General features: G+C 38.8%; 1 protein-coding gene across 4 annotated transcripts in view; it reads right to left on the minus strand.

Annotated features, from left to right (window-relative positions):
• Positions 1-630: 630 nt before the first annotated feature.
• The window catches only part of LOC117827658 (adhesion G-protein coupled receptor D2), a 77,146-nt gene continuing 61,367 nt past the window's right edge, over positions 631-16,409 (minus strand). For 2 of the 4 annotated variants that reach the window (XR_004634259.1, XM_034704307.1), the window contains exons 21-22: positions 14,654-14,695; positions 12,501-12,602 (exon numbers count right to left, since the gene is read on the minus strand). Coding sequence is in view for 2 of the 4 variants with exons in the window: in XM_034704307.1 (XP_034560198.1) it covers positions 12,582-12,602; positions 14,654-14,695 (63 nt within the window). In the remaining 2 variants the exon portion in view is untranslated. Of the gene's footprint in view, positions 1,031-5,760; positions 5,815-12,500; positions 12,603-14,653; positions 14,696-16,409 lie in introns of those variants that run through there. The other 2 variants (XM_034704300.1, XR_004634261.1) reach the window with 2 other exon arrangements.

Below are 16,409 nucleotides of genomic sequence, written 5' to 3' on the forward strand. Positions count from 1 at the left end.
TTTCACGTTTTTCTGCTTTTGGAGCACAATTACAAATTTGAGGAAAATTATTTTTTCCACAGGTCAATTTTTTGTCAATTTTTTTTTGTCAAAATTGTTTTGTCAAAATTTTTTGGTCAAATTTTTTTGGTCAATTTTTTTGTCTATTTTTTTGTAAAAAATGTTTTTGTCAAATTTCTTTCAAAAAAAATGTTTTGTCAAATTTCTTTCAAAAAATTTTTTTTTCAAGTCTTTTTGTCAAATTTTCTTTGTCAAGATTTTTTTTGTCATTTTTTTTTTCATTTTTTTTTCAATTTTTTTTCAACTTTTTTTCAATTTTTTTTCAATTTTTTTTCAATTTTTTTTCTCAATTTTTTTTCAATTTTTTTTCAAAGTGACCCTGTAAACTGGAGACCTTCAGCTGAACGTGTCAGTGTTTGTGGAGTTTACACAGCTGTTGAAACACAGAGGGAGTTCCTGGGAATGCAAACTAGTTTAGTTTTTATTAAGATTTCAAAATATCCTCATCAGATATTTAATGATGGTCTAAAGACGTTTATGAGGGATGCATCCGGCTGAGAGTCTCCAGTTAACAGGGTCGCTGTTTAAACTAAAACACCGGTCCATCTCTGACATGGCGTGTTGAAACGTCTTTGCTACTCGCGCTCGTCTCCATCCAAGAGTTGATTCAGTGAATCCATCTGAAGTAAGTGTGATCAGAAACAGCACAAGGGGAATCTCCTCCATGCCTGCCTGTCTGTCTTCTTCTATGGTGTCATCTTTGCTGAATGCCCTTCGTCTTGTCTTACTGCCCTCTACTGGTCTGTCTGTGTTTTCTCCGTATGTATCAAGAGCTTAAATGTGTTTTGGTCGTACAGTATCAGTCTGTAAACTCACCTCTGGTCTTCTCCTCCTCCTTCCCTGAGCCTTGGTTGGAGCTGCTGGTGTCAGTCCTGGTGGTCTCCTCCTCCTGACTCGGGCTGGTTCCCAGAGGGAAGCTGCCCGGCCGAGAGCTGGTGACCGAGCTGGATGGTCTGGAGCTCGCACAGTTCTGTGAGGAAAGAGAAGTCTGGGTATCAAACTTAAGATCTGACACCGTTCAAAAGAACACAAAGATTAACTTTCCTACTCATGAGGAGAACGATGTCATGCATATCCATGTTTACACATTAGGTTGTTGATGATGTAAGTTTGAAACACCTTTACATTCATTCAGAGATTATATGATTATTTTATTAATAGATTAAAAGATCAGTTGTTAATTAATTTACCTAAAATTACTCCAAATGAAAATGTTAACTAACACAAGCCAACTCTAAATTAATAAATCAATCAATTAATAATAAAGATAATAATAATAATAATACAAATAATAATATATATAATAATATGTTTTAAATTAATAACAATATTGATGATAATATTAATAATAATAAAAATACTAATAATGGAAGTTATTATAATTATAATACAATACAAATAATACTAATAATGTAAATAATAATAATAAAAATTATAGAAAGAAATCATAATAATAACTGAAATAATGCAAATAATTATAAGTTTAATAAAATAAAAATATACTAATAATATAAATATAAATAATAAAAATAAAAATGATGATATAAATAATAATTATTATTATAAAAATAGAAATAATAAATTTTTTATTATTGTTTTAACATATTGACATTTTGTAGAAAGACATATTTATTTAAAGAAGAACAACTTAAAGCAGTCAAACAAAGAACAATAAGGATTGAATAAAAGAAAAACATTAATACAAATAATTTAAAAATAAATAAAGCATCATGGATAAAACAAAATATTATAACAAGATGGTCTTTTAATAAAAATATGTTTTCAGACGTGATTTAAAAGAAGATATTAATCCCTACATGATTTAAAGTCAATATTTAAAGAAGGGAGAAGGATCACTTGTTGCTTTTTAAACTCTCTCTCTAATGTTTCTCTGATAAACAACACAAACATCTCATGAAGGAGTTAAAGGTTTTAAAAAGGACTTTGATGACTCTCCTTCAGAGACCTCCTGGTTCCAAACATGCTCATGTGTCTTCCAGCCAGCCCAGAATAAACGGTAATCACTGAAAACCTATTTGTTTGCACGGTTCTCAAATAGACTGCTGGGGCTTAAACAGGCTCCAGGGCCACTTATATTCCTCAGTGTACATCTCACAGGCAGGAAGGCTTCACATGGCAAACACTGCTCTGAGCTCTTCTGGCTGCATGTGTGTATTGTTGATGTCAAGCTTCAGTGCATATGGCACACACTCGCACAGAAGTGGAAGGAGAACAATGCTCTGTAAATCAGGCTCAACATGTGTCCCGTAAACAGATCAAAACGCTTTTTATTCTAAGTTCCTGATTCAACAAAGAAACGAGTTCAGTGACACTAAAACAAAACAAAGAATGAGAATAAAATCAATCCTTGTTTCTCTTTGGCTTCAAATCTGATCCTGCAGAAATCCTCTTTTCCTATTCGTTGTCAAAACTTGAATTAAGATCAAGAAAACTAATCTGCTTCCAATTTATGTCGATATATTTCAGTGGTGTCAGGGGCGCGGAGCCGGGAGGGGGGGGCGGTTTTTTATTTGGGTCCTGCAAGTGACAGCTTTATTTCACAAAGCAATCTGGCTGTGTGTCTACAAGAGGGAGGTCAGGGTGGGTCAGGCAGTACGCGGTATCAAGCAGGCAGGCTACACTGGTCAAAGCGTGTGTGTGTGTGTGTGTGTGTGAGTACACAAAGCCACACCCCCCGGGGGCGAGACAGACTGTGTGCGGCTGACACCGGCGTTCAGGGCGACTACGAGGAAAAGGGCTTCAAAGGTCGACAGAGGAGGAGAGTATAAAAGGGGAGAGTGTGATTAGATTTGGTGGATCTGATGTGAGAGGTTGTCAAGGTCAGAGGAGCGTCATGTCACTGTTCTTAAAGCGATAACATCCAAATCCTCCCATGGTATTTAAATGATTGTTTCTGTTTCAGCCTGCAGACGTGTTTGGATCCTTCCACCTCAGCAGGACTCAGTATTGGTGAAATATGAATACACATAAGGGTGGATTAAAATCAGTAGAAGGCGCTCTCTGCATTATACTCCACTTGTTCAACATCATGAAGTCTCTTTTGCTGCTCAGCTGACTGAAGGTGTTGAGTCACTCAGCTGAGTGACAGGTCTCCATGAGCGCTTTGTTTCTCCACCACCGGACTGATTCTGACCCGGTTGAGCTCCAGGCTGACACCTGACCACGTTCACATGCTTATTTTTCTCAATAAGAACCAGTAGACAGAAAACTGGACTCTGTGGGTCTGAAACATGATCCTGTTCAGTCCCCTTGTTGCAGTAAATCCACATGTTGTAGTCTGAGTCTTCACTCTATGACCACGCGTCCACAGAGATTATTTATAAGCCTGCTCCTCACGTTGATATTCAGTGTGTTAACATTTTAAACACCTCAATATGATCTGTATCTGTTTAACACTGTCAGTGATACACACTGTGTCAGGAAGGAATATTTGATTCAGGGGGAAAAACGCATTTAGTATTATTCTTGAAGAAAAACATTCACTTTCTTTTTTTAAAGATATATTTTTGGGGCTTTTTTCACCTTTATTGGACAGGACAGCTGAAGAGAGACAGGAGATGTGGGGAGTAGAGAGAGGGGGAAGACATGCAGCGAATGGTCGACCGGCGGGGAGTCGAACCGGCGACCTCTGCGACGAGTGTAAAGCCTCTATATGTGGGACGCTTAGACCGCTACGCCACCAGCACCCCTCACGTTTTTTTAATGATTAAATGATAATTCATCATGGAAAATACTTGAAATTTACATCCCTAATTTAAAGAGATTGACCTTATTAGCTGTAATATTTAATACTTTAATTTGGGAATCGTTCACTTTCCATTTCTTTATAATCGTCTCAAATTTTCCAACAAGGTATTTTTGTGCAGTGGTTTTATTATTATTTATTTGAGTTCCAACACACCTTAAAAATGAATAAGGGGGTGCAGACTTAGCCTACTGGTTAAGTTGCACGCCCTTCCAGCCTGCAGCCTCTCTCCAGCATCTCATTCCCCCACTCTCTTCCAGTTTCCTAAACTATCCACTGTCCTCTCCTCCTTCAATAAAGGTGCAAAAGCCAAAAATATATACCTTTAAAAAAAAATGAAAAAGGCTTACTTTGTTTCCAAATAAATCTAAGAGAGAAATATAAAATGGCACCTGTCCATATCTGAGAATTGAAATAAAATAACAGTTATTTAAATTTTGAGTTCAATCCAGTTTTCTTGAAAAACGTCAGAGAATCATGAGTGGGTTGAGTGTCTCCTTACATCGTTCACAAGGAGTAAAAGTTTGAAATCCAGATTTTATTATCAGTGTAAATGGTGCAATCAAAGCTGCTGCAGGGGAATTATCCAACAGGGTTAACCCTTCAATGGCTGCAAATAACACAACACATAAACCCCTCTATCTCCGACAAGTGCCATTCGTCTTCAAATGACCCCATATGCAGTAACACAGCCACAGCCTCTTTACCCCTCAGCCGGCGAGGAACGCCACCCAATCCTATGTTTTATAACACGGGGATATATAGGGCCATGTGCGGTCATCTAGAGCCAAATGTCTCCTATCTAGCCAAAGGACAGGTAGATACAGTATTTCAAGCAGGATTTATGGCACAAAATAGCATTAGCTAAAAACCGTCAGGCGGCAGTGATGGCGAAAAAAACGCATTCTGGTAGCGGAACCCGGCAAGATTGGAAAATTGCCACCAACAGAGGGGAGAGGAAGCAGTAAAAATGACGCAGGATGGGGGGGCCTCACTGATAACATGAGCAGCCAATATATCAGACTGCACCTGGTGGCAGCGGGGGCCCCAGGGCCCCCCTTTAACCCGAGTGGCGAACACACAGACACATTAAATGTTTTATATTTATTTATTTCATTTCGTCCCGTCCGAGCGGCGTCCGTCTCTGAGGCGGGCGGGGGTGGGGGTGGGGGGTCAAAAGGAAGTAGAACCACTCCTGATGTTTTAAAAACCAATCTGCTGTCAGGAACGGTTTCATCCCTCCTTCAATGAGCCGAGTGTGTGAGGAGGACCGGGTGTTTATGTGCGGGTCAGGGTGCAGGACGGAGAGAGTTACTGGGCAGAGAGGTATGAAGTTTATGTGATCAGTCATGAGATGCAGCAAAGCGATGTGGAATGATGAGACTGGGTGTTTGACAAGGTGCTGGAGTCTATAATTGTCTGTGTGTGTGTGTGTGTGTGTGTGCTGGAGACTATTAAGTACTTTTAAAGTGCTTTGCATTGACTCGCTCGCACACGCACAAACACGTCCACGCACACACATGCAGCATCCCTCCACCTCAGCAGAACAGCAGCGTCCAACAAGGTATAAATACTGAGCTGACACTTTAATGTCAGGGGACTGCTTGTCCTGGATTAGAAACTTGTAACCCTCCACGAAGCTTGACATTGCTGGGATGAAGGTGCTGCAATGGGCAGTGTGAGGGTGGGAGGGGGGCTATTACAGGGGGTCTATGTTTGATGTATAAGGGCATCTAACATGGACTGTCGACAAGTGGGAGGCGAGCAGATGTACAGCGTTGCTTTGTGGACAGTTTTTCATCCCTGAAGTAGTTCCTGGTTGTTTTTTTTTATCTGAGAAGCAAAAAGCCTGTGAGGAAAATGGAGTGTGTGATAGCAGTGTGTTTAAGGAATGCACACTTAGTCCCAGAGAAAAGGAAGAAAGGATTACATACTGAAAAATTAAGCGCTTTTCTCCTCTCCTTGATCCTGTTGACCGTGCTCCGAACCTGAAAGAGAAAGAAGGAAAGTGATAAATGTGTCTGACACAGACCTCAGAATAAATCAATGCATGAAAAGAGGAAGAAAAAAAAACAAAGAAAGAAAGGAGGACAAAATAAAATCTGCAGCTGAAACTCCAAAAGTGTAAAACGAAGGAGGAAGAAGAGACACATTCTGAGCAGTTTGAAGCCACTGGAGGCATACAGGATGTGTGTGTGTGTGTGTGTGTGTGTGTGTGTGTGTTCCTGTATGTCCCAGTGGCTAATGGGACTTGAAAGTGACACATGAAGCTGGCAAACTAAGGAGACCACTTCAAGCTATCATCTGTCAGCACAGAGCGCCGGGACCAACAAATGGAGCTATTGGAGGAGAAGGGACCGCCCTAGCAGAACAGATTACATTTTTACACTCTGGATGAAACAGTGTACTACACGCTGTCATTTAACACACACACACACACACACACACACACACCAGAGTTTAAGACAGAACAGACAATCTTACAACGCTTGTGTATTAAAGATAATACTTCTACAGTTACATCCTGAATTAAATGTAGCATCTTGTTTATGTAGAAGCCAGAGATCCTTGTTTGCATGGTTAAGATCTGGTGTTGAGGTGGGTTGATGCAGAAATATCACAGAAGAAAACAGACTGTGTGTGATTTTATTTAATACTGTTCAAACTGTGACGACCTCTGAGAGTTATTGTTTCATGAAATCACAAAAACTGTAATGATTGTTTTATTTATGACGTGTTTAAACTCACTGGAAAAGAAGATAATAATTTTGTTTTAATTGAATTCCTGTTTGTTGACACTGAATGAACATGCTGTGCTCTCTGACCCTGACCTGCATGAACTCATGATGTCTTGTATGCATATAATAAAATAACAACTTCAAACTGATTTTGTAATTCTGTGAAAGAAAATGAAAATACCTGAAAAGAAAGAACCAAGCGTTTTACTGACACTGCACTACCTGCACTGTGTACATAGGCTGCTTCTTTTACTGTATTTTATTGTATTTAATATTTAATTTGCTATTTAAGAGTTGGAAGAGAGAAACAGCATCTCAATTTTCCTTTATGTCCTCGCATATTCAGTGAAACTGACAATAAAAACCTTTGAATCTTGAATCTTTTATTTAAATTGTGAACTTTTTGTGATTTTTTAATCATTATTAGTATCATTTTATTTAAGTCGTTACAGGTATTGTTGACAGATTGATAATGCATCTAATATTCAGTGTAAATATTGTGCAAATTAAATTATAAGAGTGAAGATAGTTTTCAGCAATTTATTAATTCCTTTAATTAATTTCAATTTGGATAAAACACATTCATATAGAGCTGAGAAATCAACTGTAGGTTGTTACAAGAAAACTAAATATAAGAAAATAAATTTAAAGTTAATATATTTTTTTGTTTTTTTTCATTTATAATCTTTTTGTCTAAATTTAAATGTATATCTACTTTTTATTCATTTCATTCTTTTATCCAATGATTACCAATTTTAAATTACTCAAAACTTGACTTTTTTTTCTAAATAATTTTTTATTTTATTCAAATATTTTTTTCCTAAATACTTATTTCACTTTTTAAATGTATTCATGTCTTTCTTCATTGTTGTTATTTATCTTTTCTAGTAATTGGCTTTAAGATGATTACCAATTCAAAATTACTCAAAACTCAACTTTTTTTTTTTTTTTTAATTTTATTATATTTATATATATTTTTTATCTTAAATATTTATATAATTCTTTTATTCATTAATTGAATTCTCACTTTTTTTTTTTATTTATTCTTTAATTAAAACATAATTACCAATTTAAATCCCTCAGAACTTGAAGTGTAAGTGGTTTGTTGAATTACTCAATTACAGAAAAACTAATATCAATTATCTGACACTGGATCGTCTTAATTTAATATTTAATACATCACATTTTATATTTAGTATTAAACAGAATATTATTTTTACCTGTCAGAAATTCAAATAGAGAAACAAACAGAGCAGCAGAGGATCCTCTGTGTGTTTGTGCTTCAGTTAAGTGGGCTGAAGTCTTCCATGGCAAGCCTGTGTGTGTGTGTGTGTGTGTGCGTGTGTGTGTGTGTGTTTTAGTGTGTGTGTGTGTGTGTGCATGCATGTGTGCACAGTGTCAGTCCTCTCTGTAAATTTGTAGCGTCTGGGCACTCATCACGGCAGCCCGTCCCAGCCCAGCCCACCACGTTAGTGAATATGCATTATGGCTTATGGCTTCATTAAGTCTCAGCGTGTTATAAATTATGACACCGTGCTGAACACACACACACACACACACACACACACACACACACACACACACACACACACACACGGTCTCAGAGACAGGCTGTGTAAACACACACACCATGCTTTGCATACATCCCAACATTGAGGAGCCACATAATGAAGAGGGACCGAGCCTCGTGACAGAATCAACAGCCCGGCGTTCTGTTTCCCAAACAGTCGTATTGTTTCTGACGAGCCCCACAGAAGGCCTTCAGCACGCCGCGCTGAGACACGGTGAGACGCGGTGAGACGCCGTCTTCACGCCGTTTAATGGGGGGAAGTAAGTCCTGGGGATTTCACTGATATCAAAAGCTGCCGGCGTGCTGAGGCAATTACATGACACAACTTAATTAATCATTTGACAATGAGGGGAAGGGCATTGTTTCAGATGATCGTTATGTGTTTAAGGGCTTTTGTGCACACTCAAGGTTTCGCGATGATGCAAAGCGTGGTTTCCCATGTAAATGGGCACTAAACGATTACCATATAAAAGCAAGCGAACAACACCTGCCGACATCCTTGGAACTGATGGAAATAAAAGGTCATCAAAGCCTGGGATTACAAGGTGACCACCAAGGAAAAGCTAATTGCGATGAATAATGGAGAGCTATTGTCAGGTAATTAGCAATTAAAACGCAGCGTTTTAGTGTAATAGCTGCAGACGGAGTGTCTGCTGTTCCAGATCTGTTATCTCTGAGCCTGGGTTACTTTGAGGAGGAGAATAACTCAACCTTTCTTTAGCATATCAAAGAGGAACGTCTTCTTCAGATGGTTGAACACTCGTTTACCATACCAGGTTAACAACTTACCACAACTTTGAGAACAACTTCTTGTTCCTCTCTGTGTTTGTGTTTTAAAACAGCTTTAAGTCTTCTTATGCCTCATACTGTCTTTATGCAGATGCAGGGTTCCCACTCTTCTCCAGAGATCATTCTCCAGGACATGTTCAGTGATGATAAAGCTGGTGTGACGGTCTAAATTTAGTTCCTAATTTAGTTCCTAAATAGTCTAACATGTTCCTCTCAGTGGAAGTCTACATTGAAAGTCTGTGGCTATCCATGAAATCATCTCTTACATGCTTAAAAATGATGGCAAATTAATTATAGAACAATGCAACCACAGATGTAAAGCACTTTATCAGTGCAACCAAGTAACAATGATGGGCAACTCTCATCTCAGCTTTCTCTTTTCTAAAAAAATATATAATGAGCTAAGAAAAAAACAAAAGAGCCTGCAAAGGAATCAGGAAGCTGCCTTACTGAAATAAATAATAATAATAATAATCAGAGGATCAGTGCTTTAATTGACCTATATAGATCTGAATGACAAAAATGCCCACAAATGTTGAATGGGGATGTGTTTTTTTTTATCTTTGTCAGGTCACACACAGTCATGTTGGAATAATTTTCCAGGACATTTTACTTTTTCTCCTATTTTCCAGGTGTTTTCCAGGACTGGAAAACTGCTCAACTGTTTTCCAGGTTTTCCAAAAGATGCGTGGGAACCCTGAGATGACTCTGTAATTTACTGCTGTTCACACTCCATTGCACGGGCTTTTAAATTCTTGCAATCTGCCTTTGATGAAGTGCAGAAACATTGAAAATGCATCTGTCCCCTCGGAGGGTATCCCCTCAATTAGAACTGTGCAGGGTAAAACTTTAGAGCTGGTCACCAGTTACAAGTACCTGGGACTAATTATTGATGGGGACCTTTCATTCAAAGTGCATGACAAAAACCTGATCTCTAAATGAAGGGGGAAGCTCATGTTTCTCCCTTAGAGCTCAGGGGCTCCTGATGTCAGATACTTTCTCTCCTGGACTTGATTATGGCGATGTTGTGTATATGTGTGCTTCATCTAGCTGCCTACAAGGCAAGGCAAATTTATCAATTTATTCAAAGTGCTTTACATAAAATGATCAATACAGTTAAAAATCAGTTGAACATTAAAAGACATGTAAATGAAATTAAAAATAGTCATTAAAAATATGTTAGATTGTCAAGAATAAAAAGTGACAGTTTAAGAAATAATTAATTATTTGATTTAATTAAAAGCAGCAGCAAACAGAAAAGTCTTCAGCTTTGACTTAAAGGAGCTGAGAGTTGCAGCGGACCTGCAGCTCTCTGGTAGTTTGTTCCAGATATTTGATGCATAAAGACTAAAGGATGCCTCTCCACGTTTAGTCCTGACTCTTGGGACAATAAGCAGACCTGTCCCAGATGACCTCAGAGGTCTGGATGGTTCATAATGTGTCAGAAGGTCACTAATGTATTTTAGCCCGAAACCATTTAATGCTTTATAAACCAACAGTAAGATTTGGAAATCAATTCTCTGACAGACAATACAGCCAGTGTAAAGACCTCTGAACTGGAGTGATGTGGTCCACTTTCTTGGTCCTTGTTAGGACTCGAGCAGCAGCTGCAGCTGTCTGATGTGTTTCTTAGGGAGACCTGTAAAGACACCGTTACAGTAGTCGAGTCTACTGAAGATAAATGCATGGACAAGACCTTGGTTCCGGTCTACCACTGTGCTCTGAGGTTCATCACTAGTTGTAGCCGCCTAACCCACCACTGGGAACTGTACTCTAAAGCTGGCATGCCTTCCTTAAATATAAGGAGGTGTACACACTGGATGATAAGGCTCTTCTTGGCTTGGCTCCTACTTATTTATGCACTTTTCTTCAGAGAACTGGAAGCAGTTATGCCGTACGATCAAATGACATTTTGCATCTTTCTACTTCTTGTGTTTTCAAAGTGAAACAGGAAGCAAAGCATTCAGTTTCTCTGCCCCCCCTCTGCTGGGAACGCCCTCCATCTGAAGTGAAACTGTCAGTATTTGTTTCATTGGAAGTTTGAGCAGTGCCTGTGTTCTTAAAGGTGACATATCATGCAAAATGGACTTTTTAATGGTTCTCTACCTGAAATCTGTGTCCCTGTCTACAAACCCCCTGAAAAGTAAAAGACTCCATTCTGCCCCTGTTCTGATTTCTCCACCTTTCTGTAAATGTGTGCTGAAACCAGCCGTTTCAGACTTCAGTGTTTTTCATACGTCACAACGCCATCCGGTCTGTAACAGGAAGTCAGAGCTCGGAGCTTGTTCAGCCCATAGACTGTATAAAATACAACTCAACCCCTCCTCCGTTTTTCATTCCCTGCACACATGTGTGCTAACAAGGAGCTTAGGAGGGAGGCATGCTAGTTGTAGGCTGTCTTAATAAACACAAAGGTCGCTTTGACTCCCCACGTCTGCAGATTTGAAGATCTAGTGGATGATTTTTATTTATCATGGAAAAGTGCTAGCGCTAGTTAGCATAGCCACATAGCTACATGTTGGTAGCTGTGTACCAAGACACACGTTGACATGCTGACAAATAAAACAACAAGAAACACTAAATCTGTGACCAATGGTTCAGAAAGGTCCTGCTGCAGGCGCCTCTCCGTCAGGATCAGATTCTGGATCAGATTCAGAGGGTTGAAGTAACGCGGGTCTGTGAGCAGCCGTGTATATTCAGCCAACATGTAAACATTAGATCAACGTGCTGGAGAGCCGAGGAAGCCACACCCACTTCCTGAGGGGGCGTGGTCAGAGAGAAAACAGACTGTTCTGAACAGGGCTGAAGAAGAGGGTTTTTCAGGCAGACCAGAATCTGATTTCAAAGTGTTTTTTTGAGCATAAACTTTAAAGACATGTTTTGGGGACCTCTTAGACCAATATATGTTGATGAAAAAAGCGTGATATGTCACCTTTAAATTGTTGTTCTGCACGTTATTTTATCACATTTCTTGTATTTTATATTTGAATGTTTGTTGTCTGCTTTGTTTACTATGACGTGTGTTGCTGCCTCTCTTGGCCAGGTCACCCTTGTGAAAGAGGTCTTGATCTCACTGGGTCTTTTATATCTGGTTAAATAAAGGTTACATAAATAAATACAATGATGTCTGATAACTTCGTCACAGGAGGAGTTACAGTCCCGAGCCATCCAACCTGATTAACTTAAACATATAAAAACAGATAATCCTGCAGAAACAACAAACTACATCAGCTGTGAGTCAGTTTAATCCAAGAGTTCCTTTCAGGGTGAAACCTGAATCCAGTGTCGGTCTGTGTCACAGAACAGAAGTTCAAGACAATTCAAGACAAGCAGGGTGACGGAGGACAAAAGGACCCCCACCCAGAGCCGGCGGGGTGACGATGAAGAAAGAGAAACGTGGAGATGTGAATAATAGCAAGGTAACTGATTTTTTTTTCTGATGTTAACAAAGAACTGAGGCGCTTTTGAAAACCTGAACATGTACATGAGGTGCTCAAAAAATGGTGACGACCCCAGGGTCAAGGACATCTTGAGTGTAAGAAAATGAATTCCCAAGCACTAAAAAAAGCCACTTAAGCAAGAACGCAGTGTTGATTTATTATACGGAGTGAAGGGTCAGCCATCTCTGGCTCTGAATTGTTGGTGCTTCGCCTCTGACTCAGGGACGGCTCTTCATGTTCTGGAGTAGAGGTGCATGAAGAAAAGGGGAGAGAGAGAGAGGTGGGGATGAAGATGGACAGAAAATGCAAATGTTTCCACGAGAGATGTCCTGATGTTCACGCCAGGAAGAAAAGGGAGTCTGGAGAAATAATAAGACGTCGTGCTGACCGTTAAGTTTGTAACAATTAACAGTTGAGCTCTGCAGATGAAGCTGCTCGCAGAGACCGAGGACGGCCTTGGAGAGCGAGTCAAAGCAGAGGCAGATGAAAAGGTGGGAGTGAGGTGTGTTTGTGTTTATCAGAGCTGAAGTCACACACCATCTTTCCACAGAGGCAGAGAGTAACTTCACCACTCGGTATTTAAAGGGTTAACTCTTCTGTTATTTGCTTTTATACTAATTTTATTTATGTATTTATTTAATGCATCATTAAAAAAGAAAATGTATGTTTAGCTGAAAGACATATCAGAGCTCAGTGTGGCTCAGAGGGGACATGAGCCTGAAATGTGTTAGTGGTCTCATTGTTACTGGAATTAAATGATTTAAAGTAACATAAAGACAAAGATCAAGATCCCTTTATTTGTCTTTTTTAAGTTCACTTTTTCTTTTAATTAAATGCAAAAAATAAATGAATTAATAAATAAATAAAGTCACAAATAAATAAGCCAAATGTATGTTTAAAATAGAATTAAAGAATAAGTTATAATTCAAAAATAGATTTTGAAAAAAGTAATTAAATGCAAAGAATAAATAATAAATATGAATATAAATATAATTAAAAATAAAATGAAGGCACAAATAAATAAGACAAATTTATGTTTAAATAGAGTGAAAGAATTTGTTATAATTAAAAAATAAATAAATCATAATAAATCAAAAATTAAATAAATAAATAAATAAAAGCAGAAAATAAATAAGCTAAATGTTTGTAGAATAAAATATTTAGTTACAATTAAAAAATAAAATTAAAACAAGTAATTAAATGCAAAGAATAAATAATAAATAAAATAAAATGAAGGCACAAATAAAAAAGACAAATGTCAATTAAAATAGATTGAAATAATTAGTTATAATAAAAGAATATATAAAAAAATTCAATGCAAATAATAATTAATTAATTAAAAAATTATAATAATATAAATCTAATGAACGCACAAATAAATAAGACAGATGTATGTTTAAAATATAATTAAATAATTAGTTATAATAATAAAAATTAATTCAATGCAAATTATAATTAATAATTACAAAATAATAATAATAATAAATATAATGTACGCACAAATAAATAAGACAGATGTACGTTGAAAATAGAATAAAAACATAATTCATAATTTAAATTGTTTTTTATCTCTAATAAAAGGTGTGGAAAAAAAAAACTAAAAATTAATTAAAATAATCAAAAACTAAGATATATATATTTTTAAATAAAAAGTAAAACATGAGAGGAAGACCAAAAGCTTGGAAAAAAGCTAATATTACTTATTCAAAACTAGAGTGAACTGATTTCCATAAACCAGGAGCCACATTTGACCAAGAGTGATTTTCCTGACTTGAGTCCCATGCATTAAATGGTATCCCTCTGTCTCTGTCCCCACACAACTCCAGTGCATCTAAATGGTAATAAAGCAGCATCTCAATACGATCCCCTCACTCCTTCATTGCATAGTGTTGGTTACGTTCTGTTTTTCTTTTCACACCCTGCTACGGTTCCCGCCCGCCGGGGCCCCTTGAAGCCCTGGCCGGCGGCTTTGTCAGGATGCTAAATGGAGGGCCGTGAGTTTAAAAACTTAAAGAGGCAGTGAAATATTAGCCAATGTGGGTGAGGAATGAGTGGCTGAGAACGGCGGCGTGTCAGTGTTTAATGGTCGGACTCGGATGCATATAAGTTAGTCCAAGCATGAAGGGCAGTGGGACGCTCGCATGGAAACGATGTCCCCTCCCCTCGCGCTCATCCCTCCACCCCTCCACACACACACACACACACACACAGCTTTTAAGCAGGGAGCCCATCAGAAACTTGTCATTTCTCTCATTCACCCCGACAGCCTTGAGACACAATGCAGACTTACCTCTGTGTTGTACACCCCATATATCAGGAAGATGAACAGGCCCTGCAAACACAGACAAAAAAAGGAAGAACGGGTAAGAGGAAGAGGAGGACGAAGTTGTTACAGTTGTTTTCTCTTTTATCTACTGTTAGAAATAAAAAAAAACATCACAGTAATGAGAGGATGACATGTTGTGAGTGATTTTTAATCCATTCACAGACTTAAAGAAGAACGCAGAGACACGGAGAAGGACTTGAAGAGCACAACTTCTCAAAAACTGGGCCACCTCACCAAGGCTCTGCTTGCATTTGTTTCTCCTACAATACTCAAACTCTTCATTCCAGCCCCCACCAAGCCATCAAAGGCTCAAACCCAAGGTTCCACACAGCTTTGTTGAAATAGAAAATCTCAAGTGTCTGTGTTCAGGCCGTGTTGTTCCACACAGAAACACACACACATACATATATGACCGAGCAGCAACAAACACACACACGTAACACAAGTTCAGGCCCGCAGACACACAACTTCATTCAAACCTATATGCAGCAGCAGCAGCAGCAGCAGCAGACACAGGCGGCGTGGGAGCAAAGACAATACGAGCAGAGAAATGCATTAAAAGACACACACACGCACATAAAGAGAGCAACTCAGGCCAGACGAGGCTATCAAGGAAAACCATTCGAGGAAAGCGGAGAAAGAGAGAGACAGAGGGAGCATAATGAAAAAAATGACACATAAAAGAAGATATTTCATGTTCACAAAACTCCACGGCTAGTACCCAGGGCGCAAGAATGCCGTGCCCTTGGAAGCATAAAGGCTGCACTTTTGGTCACAGAAAAACAGATATTTTTCATTCCCATCCATTGTGTATCCATTGAATGTACAAGCTGTGCATTCGCCTTCAGGCCATAACGAATACTGTCGCCTCAAAGGAAACAGTGAGAAACATTCTCTGAGCACCAATTGAACCGCTCCACAAAAAGAGATGTACCGAGAAAAATTAAATGGCAGGTAAAATCCTATATCCCCCAAGGTTGTTAGATACGCTAGATTCTTTGATAAGTCAACAGTGTGTCGACGACGGCGGCGAGGCGGGTCTGACTGACACACACACACACACACACACACACACACACACACACACACAGGGAAACTTTTGAAAGTACTTCCCTTTCAGCGCTCAGTGTGTGTTTATGTTTTCATCTTAAAGGCGGTAAGGACACATATCGAGGATGGCAGACACAAAGCGGTCAATGCATCAATCACGCCGAGTTTTGGAGCATCCAATTCTGTCCGCGGCCAGATCTCCATGCATCACCATTGACAACATGATTTGGGGACCCATTCGGAGTGACACGCCGACAACGGCGACCTCTACCCCGGACTGCTGCCAATTCACCTCCTGCTAGCCGCTCTACTGTCCTCCAGGGACTGGATTGCCCCGTCTGGCTGTCAGGTGACACCTTCGGACATCCATCACGTTTAAAATGACAATCCTGCTGCAGGCTGACAGGCTGGAGACAACGGGCATAACAAGGAGTGTCAGGCTGACAACAGCACTTTTATTATTTCACTGCTTTCTGTGCACGGTTAGTGAAAGTGGATCTTTTTAACAGATGTGGAAAAATGTGACAGAGATTAACCAGCACAAAATCATAAAGAAATATAACCTGCAGCTCCTCTCTTTGGAATAAACATTAGAATAAGTTATATATGATTATTAACCGGCTTTTTAATGATCTTCTTGCCGTGTAAGAGCTTGATTCTGTTTTTATTA

Source organism: Notolabrus celidotus, chromosome 2, assembly GCF_009762535.1.
Source record: "Notolabrus celidotus isolate fNotCel1 chromosome 2, fNotCel1.pri, whole genome shotgun sequence".
Taxonomy (NCBI): domain Eukaryota; kingdom Metazoa; phylum Chordata; class Actinopteri; order Labriformes; family Labridae; genus Notolabrus; species Notolabrus celidotus.